The sequence below is a fragment of the Austrofundulus limnaeus genome, unplaced genomic scaffold (assembly GCF_001266775.1).
Source record: "Austrofundulus limnaeus strain Quisiro unplaced genomic scaffold, Austrofundulus_limnaeus-1.0 Scaffold20, whole genome shotgun sequence".
NCBI lineage: Eukaryota > Metazoa > Chordata > Actinopteri > Cyprinodontiformes > Rivulidae > Austrofundulus > Austrofundulus limnaeus.
Genome location: NW_013952422.1, coordinates 390,152 through 397,456, shown reverse-complemented (window position 1 = coordinate 397,456; position 7,305 = coordinate 390,152). Strand labels below are relative to the sequence as shown.

Sequence of the window (7,305 nt, the reverse complement as noted above, 5' to 3'; positions counted from 1 at the left end):
ATTCTAAGTGTTTTATGTGCTGCGGAACAGGAACCTGCTGTAAAACAGCAATTATGCTGAGTCAGGCTTGATTTTTAATAGTCTTTTCCTGTTAAATAAATAAATCAAATCAAAATCAACATGATAACCACACCATGCATATTAAAGAAAACAGAATTTTAAACATTATTTACTCTTTAGCCTTTGCTTGGCTTGTTTTCTCTCTGCTTATACATATCTGTTCTGTTCAAAATCTGCTTAATATCTAGATTTGATCATAAATATAATTTTTCTTCACCAATATTCTTTCATTTTAAACAATAAAGATCACAGTGTGCATGCAAAACAAATATTTAGGCTATTTAGTTAGCAACTTTAGTTTACAACTTCATAAAATGACACCGATCTTTAAAATGTGTTATAGTTGTTTGTGATGTGCTGCTGTGAAAGGCAAAGCAATTCAGATATAAACAGACAAAAGTAAATAAACCAGGGTTGAACTGTGGCAATAAAACTAGTCAAACAGCCTGAACCCTCCTCAAAAAGTCACACTGTGACGGCAAATAGAACCGACAGGACAGTGAAAAAGAGAGGATGGATGACGGAACCGTAAAGTTTAATAAAGTGAAAACATTAACAGTGTTTACTGTTGTTTTGGTGTAGAGGTTTTACACAGTGACTCCTACAGAACAGCCTTTTCAACCTACTAGGATTTGTTGGTAAAAGGTCAAAGGTCAAGCTTGTGACAGTTAATCACAGTTAAAACAGGCGTAGGCCCTTGAAACATGTCGGCCTCCTGTAACATGTTACACAGAGTTACAGGGAATTTAATCAGATCTGGTTTTCAGGACGGTTGCATCAGTTGTTTACCTCCGATTTTCCGTCAGGTTTGTTGCATCATTATCAATCAGTGTGAACTGAGAGCCACAACATGTCTGTTCCTTCCTCTTTGTTCCCCACCCACACTTATTTCCTGTGGATAGCTGTTTTTTGTTTTTTCCCACCAATATGCTTTATCACCTTATCAGTTTATAAATCAACGTTAAGTATTTTAATATCAAATATGTCCAATGTACAGGCGGTCAGATTAAAGTCGCCATGACATCCAGAGGGAGATCCTCAGCTTCCACACCCTCAACTCAACGCTCTGATTGGACGATCTGACAGATCCCTGAAGTGTTGGCTCACAATCCAAGAGATGCTCATTTCGAGTTTTGGGGAGGAAGGGGAACAAGATTTGCTCACAAAGAAGCACAGAGGAGTGAGAGTGGAAAGCGTTCAGGATCCCCAAGAGCAGGTGAGTGTTACTGATGATTCTGACTTCAGAAATTTTACAGTTTGATGGAAATATTTGTGTTCTGGGAAAGTCTTGCAGCTGGTGGAGGTCTAGAACAGGGGTGTCAAATTTCTTTATTGTTTCTCTGCTCCAACACATCTGATTCGGTGATTCAATTACCTATTCAAATACTGTAGAAGCCTGTAAATAAAGTACATTTACGTAAGTCATTCATTCATGCAAATCAGATGAGTTTTATCAGGTAAATATGGAAACATGCTGGATAGCATGCCTCGATGACCGAAGTTTGACACCTGTGTTTTCGCACTCCATACAAACATGTACTTCAGCAGAAGTGGCTCTCTTTACAGACTGTTCATTTACATGCCTTCTGCAGTTATTCTGTTCTGTGACAAGCTGAGCTCTGAGAAGGAAATGAAGTGTGGCAACAACAGTTGCACCGAGAAGTTCAGAGAAGATCAGTTCACACCAGACCGGGAGCCGCTTAAAGGTAAGAGCTGCCGTTACAAATTAAAAGCTACACAGGAACATAATCTGCTTTTACAGAGGCTTCAATGTAAAGTATTGTACACATTTTTTATGTCGCATTTAAAAAATTAAAATTAAACACCACATTCCACTGTATATCATATACATTAAGGAGTATCATAGTATTAAATGGATCTGATCCAATTGCTTATTCTCAAGTTTACGGTTTAGTAGTTTTTACAGTATAAGTGTTGAAAAAATATGCTTTAAATTTTTGGTGTTTGAGAGAAGTAATGTATGTGTTGCAAATACTGTTTGAGCTAAATGAATTTGTTAAAAGGTTAAAAGGTCAGTCTAGAAGCAATCACCCACACAGCTTTTTGTGCTTTTTAAAAATTTATTATTCTTGTTATTATTATTATTATTATTATTATTTTGGTGATTTTGCATGATTTTTAAAATGAAATAAAAATGAAATACTACATCCCATGATAAAAATTAATCAAATTGATTGAAATTAACTGAGGTTTAATGAAGAAACAAAAAATGGAAAATTGTTACTACCAATTGATGTTACAGGAACTAGTCTTCAGTTAAGGTCAGCTGAACATAAAATTAAATTTGCCTATGAAAATTCACACCTTCACAGCAATGTATGTCAAGACTTGTACTTTTTTTTTTGCTAGTTATTCCTTTTTGTATTCTGCTTTGTGTATTTATGGTATTTATGGATAATTTGTCCTCTGTTGGGTTTCAACTTTGTTCCTGCTTCTGTTTCTGCCACACCCACCTGCACCTGATCTGGTTGTCCCTGCACAGGTGTCAGTGGTTTCAGTACATTAGTTTGTCTTTATATTCCTGGTTTGTGCTTTGTTTCAGTGATCTGGCAATTTGTTTTTTTGGTTAGTAGTAAGATCTAATCAAATATAAATTTGTGTAAAATTTGTTTGCCTTTTCCTTTATAAAATGTGAATTTTTCTGCTAAAGGAATAAAAAAAGAACTAAGATTTCCACCCATCATGTCTATCAGTGGGACTTTTCTGAGAAACTTTACTCATGAGTTTCATTTCGTGTGTGTGCTAACAGTTCATGCTTTTCCTGTTTATCTGACAGATCTTTGATTCTCCAGACGATCCGACTGGCTGACATGGACGTTTCAGACTTCAACTCCTCTGTGATTTTCATCTCTCACAGACCTCCAAACCTCACCGTGAAGCAGACGGTTTACGAGAGCTGCAGGGAAATGCCCGCAGTCTTCATCTGGTATCTCATTCTGCAGTTTACCAACATGTTCTTGGGCGTCCCGGCCAATCTCATGGTCCTGTGGCTCATCCACAAAAACAAGGGCGACTCCTCCACCTCAGACATCTTTATCTTTCATCTGGCGGTTTTGGACGTGCTGTTTTGTCTAATCCCTCCATTGGAGCTGGTCGACCTCGTCTTCCTCACCATAGACGCCACCTGGTACGTCCTGCACTTCGTCTACGGCATCAAAGACTGCTCGCCGCTCTTTCTGTCCTGCATCTGCCTGGATCGCTACGTGGCTGTGATCCACCCGATCACCTTCACTGCACTCAAGGACCAGAACCACAGAACAGTCCTGGCCTTCCTGGTCTGGCTCATCATTCTCGTCTACGCCTCCCTGAAATGCGTGGGCAACATCATGAACTTTGATAAGGTCTTCACGGTGATGATCCTCACAGCATTCGCCTTCATGGTGTTCTGCAACGTGGCCATTCTCTGGGCCCTGCGGCAGTCTGGACCCGGCAAGGACACCATGCATCCTGTGAAGAAGAAGGCCTTTAGGATGGTCCTCGTGATCCTGGCCATAATCGTGTTCAACTACTTCCCTCCTGTTGCACTGTTTCCGTTCCAGAACCAGTTCTCCCCTGACGTGTTCCGCTGCTACATTCACTATGTGGCCTTTGGCTTGATGGACTTCAGCAGCACCATTCAACCCATGCTCTACCTGTTCAAAGAAAAGCTGACATGGAGACTCTGTTGCTGCCAGGCCAACACAGAACAAAACAAGTAAGACATATACAGTATGCTGATGTTTGAGTATGTAACTAAGTACTCTTCTTTATTTTCCTTTTCTGCTTTATCCAGTTCAGAGTCCCAAGGGGTCAGGACCATATCAAAGAGTGTGAACCAGATCTCTGATTAGAGGAGTTCCAGGAGCAAATCCCAAAGAAGAACAGGGAGAACAACTCCAGTCAGAAACACCTCAGCTGGAACTGGAACCAAGAACCTTTCTGCTGTGAGGTGACCTCATGCAGCACGAAAAACATCTGTAGTTACAGGAGAAAGAAACTTGTGTTGACTTTATCATGTTTTTAAAAGATTTTAGATTACTCTAGTATAGAGGCCTTCCTAGGCTTTAGGAAACATTAATGTGCACCTTTTGTATTCTGAATGAACAGGTTGAATTTACATTGTTTTGTTATTTATGATAATCAAAGACCCCTCTTTTAAGGGCCAGGTTTTGTAAATGTGACATTTATTGATAGTTACTTAGAAAGTCTGTGTTAAATAAATAATATTTTTGGACTTTAGCTCATGTTCTCTTGTCCTTGACTATTTGGTCCATCACACTCATTAAAACTAAACTGGTAAAACTAGCATTCCATTTGAGGGACTGGAGCTTGGACCTAATATGGTTACTAGGTTTAGTGTGATTTGAGTTTGTTTAGTTTTACTGTAAGGCTACAGAAGTTTATAGAAACTAATATAACCCTAATGATAGAAGCACAAACGTGATTTAGAGCTATGTCTGTCATTTTATGTTCTCCGCCCTGCTGCCGGCGTCCACTGCTGCTGATGAATTTGTGGGTTTCTTGGCACCAAACTAAAGTCAAAAATCAGAAAAAAATACGCATTTATAGTTGAGCTGGAACTTTAAGTTGATGACAGATTGATGAGCGACATGTTTGGTAGAAATCTCCCAACTAGCAGCTCTGGTAACCAGATGGAAACAGTGACAGGCAGAGCAGGTGGCAGCAAAACAAGATTTATCATGACCCTAAATAGACACACAATGCTCCACACAAAGCAGAAACCATATGCTTGCAATGTTTGTGAACAAACATATCGCCGAAAGACTACTTTAAACACACACGTGTTGATCCACATGGGGCAGAAACCGTTTGCTTGTGATGATTGTGGTAAAATATTTTGCCACAAAAGTAACACACACACACACACACGATGATCCACACAGGGCAAAAACCATATGCTTGTAATATTTGTGAAGATTCCACCAAAATGCTACTTTAAAGTGTATCTTACCCCACTGTGAAAAGATAACTCCACCCCATGGCGAAATTAGAAAAATGCATCAAAGTAGGTAGGGGAGGGGGTGTGGGTAGGGGAGGGGGGTTAGAGAGCGGAGGTGTGGCCAGGACGAGAGAACGCGACAGGCAGCTAGCATTAGCATAACTGATGCTACATTGAGAGTGACCACAGTATCGCAGATAGTTACATCTCTAAACAGTCTGAAGTGGAGGATTTTTGACCCCCGTCCTCACCAGAGGCAGAGAGAGACTTGATCAAGTCAGCTCAGTCTGGGACTGACTCATGTTGGCTCCGCTGATCAGGACCTGGAGCTCCAGCAGCCTCGGCTGAGCTGTCCGCCTCACACCACACCAGCCTCGGACAGAGGAGGTGCAGTGCTCCGCGACAGCCTGACAGAGAAAAATAAAAGCATACAGCTGCTTACAAGATCACTAGTTTAAAACATGAATAAAAGTGTTGGGTCTTGTTTGACTGAAGTTCGGTCCGCTTTGGCTGCAGCTGCCCTTCTGCCTTTTTTCCCCTCCTGCTGTGCAGGACGTACTGCTGGTGTGTGTGTGTGTGTGTGTGTGTGTGTGTGTGTGTGTGTGTGTGTGGAGGGGGCAGGATTTAGCTCTCCCCACCCGAGGCTGAAGGTCAACAGACGATCATGCTAAGCTAGCTAACTGTTCCACCCTCTGACTGCTGCAGGGGCGTGTCTTAGAGCGAGGCTRTTATACCAGAACACAGCCGCTGTGACGAAACCGTGGAGAAGACACGTCACAGWGGAGAGCCGTTAACCAATATGCAAATTAGCCTGCAGTACCACTGCTCTACCCATATGAGCAGCAAAAAGACGTTTTTAGACAAAATATTACAGATTTGAACAAATACGCACAAAAACATCAAAATTAACACAGAAACAGTACTATATAACCTTTTAGACACATTCTAAACAGTTTATCTGCTAAAAAAGTTAATTTTGGGGTAAGTTACTCTAAACGCACACGTTGATCCACACAGGGCGGAGACCATCCACTTGGTGTTGAAGGTGTGACAACAGTGGCTTTTCCTCAGTCTCCTCCTTCACACTGAGCTACTCTTCCTCCAGACTGGTGCAGATTTCTCCCTCCTCCTCCTTCACATGGCAGGGCACTGGGTTCTGCTGGTCAACACCAGGCCTCTCTTTTTCAGGAACATGTTCTGGAATCAACACCAGCTGCTGAACATCAGCAGGGACCACTGAAAACATGAATATGAACAATTGTAACTACTGTGCCTTTACGCTACCTGTGTTATAGCTGAGTTCACAGCTTCACTGTCAAAACGGCATCTGGTGCTGGCCATCATGGAACCTTCAACTAAATAACGAGTCATCAGTTTGTGCCTTGTTCGAACAAATTAAACTTAATTGCAAAAAAACTCCCAAAAACTTTTAAGTTCTTTGCTTAAAGCTCTGTTATAAATTTGCACAAGTTTAGCAAAAGTATAAATAATCTCAACTAAATAACAGAGATTACATATGAGCTGAAGTCTTAGTTATCAGTTTTCTTTACATAAGAATCTTTACTGAATATGAGTCTGTTTGTTTCTAAATTAAGTGGTAATGGTTTACTTTGTTTTATTCTTCAATTTATAGCCAATTACGGCATTCATTGTCAATATTTAAATAATTTATTAAAATCTTGTATAATCATTTTAAACGCATATGTGAGATCAATCTTTGACCTCATATTTTCAGTGTTTCCTTGTTAAAAACAGACACTTTCAGAAAGACACCATTAGTATGTGGAAAAAAAAGTTGCTAATCAGGCCAGGGTTCTATTAGTTAGCAAGCTGCAGCTAAAGGAAAACATTTGAGTTCTTTTTATGTACAACCACGTCTTTCATAGTATTTATGAGATGACAAATGAACACCCTAGGTGTGTCGGGAAACTTTTTTTTTACTGTTCTTGAATGCAACACCTCCTCTTTCCTCTGCATGGAAATGACTGCAATAATTATCTAAAGGTCATGTATTAATTTATTAAATTCAATGTCACTGGACAGGCTCTGTAATTTTTAGTTAGCAACGTCAACTTTACATTTTTCTGTCAGGATTGAATATGGAGTTAAAGATGTGCTACAAATGTATTTTTTTTAATTTCTTGAAAAATCAAACAAAAATAATGTATGACAGAGGAAAACCTCACATTAACCCCTTCAGTCCACATCCACTGGAAAAGACATCACAGTTCTGGACTCAGTAAATTGAATTGAATAACGCAGGTTACTGATTGATTCCTGATTTT

General features: G+C 40.0%; 1 protein-coding gene across 2 annotated transcripts; it reads left to right on the top strand.

Moving 5' to 3' along the window:
* The first annotated feature begins 668 nt into the window (after positions 1–668).
* On the top strand, positions 669–4,299 carry hcar2 (hydroxycarboxylic acid receptor 2-). Of its 2 annotated transcripts, XM_014003696.1 has the most exons (4): positions 669–1,276; positions 1,653–1,766; positions 2,858–3,775; positions 3,854–4,299. In XM_014003696.1, the coding sequence occupies exons 3-4, from the start codon at positions 2,892–2,894 to the stop codon at positions 3,909–3,911; spliced, it is 942 nt and encodes a 313-aa protein (XP_013859150.1). In that variant the 5' UTR covers positions 669–1,276; positions 1,653–1,766; positions 2,858–2,891; the 3' UTR covers positions 3,912–4,299. The 2 variants fall into 2 exon arrangements, with proteins under 2 accessions (XP_013859150.1, XP_013859149.1); XM_014003695.1 differs by lacking the exons at positions 669–1,276; positions 1,653–1,766 and adding an exon at positions 2,438–2,563.
* The last annotated feature ends 3,006 nt before the right edge of the window (positions 4,300–7,305 follow it).

Bases quoted from the DNA above. Each gene is read 5' to 3' on its own strand.
- hcar2 (XM_014003695.1), top strand. From the start codon at position 2,463: ATGGTATTTATGGATAATTTGTCCTCTGTTGGGTTTCAACTTTGTTCC. The intron at 2,564-2,857 runs GTGTCAGTGGTT...TTTATCTGACAG, and splicing joins ATCTGGTTGTCCCTGCACAG to ATCTTTGATTCTCCAGACGA. The intron at 3,776-3,853 runs GTAAGACATATA...TGCTTTATCCAG, and splicing joins GCCAACACAGAACAAAACAA to TTCAGAGTCCCAAGGGGTCA.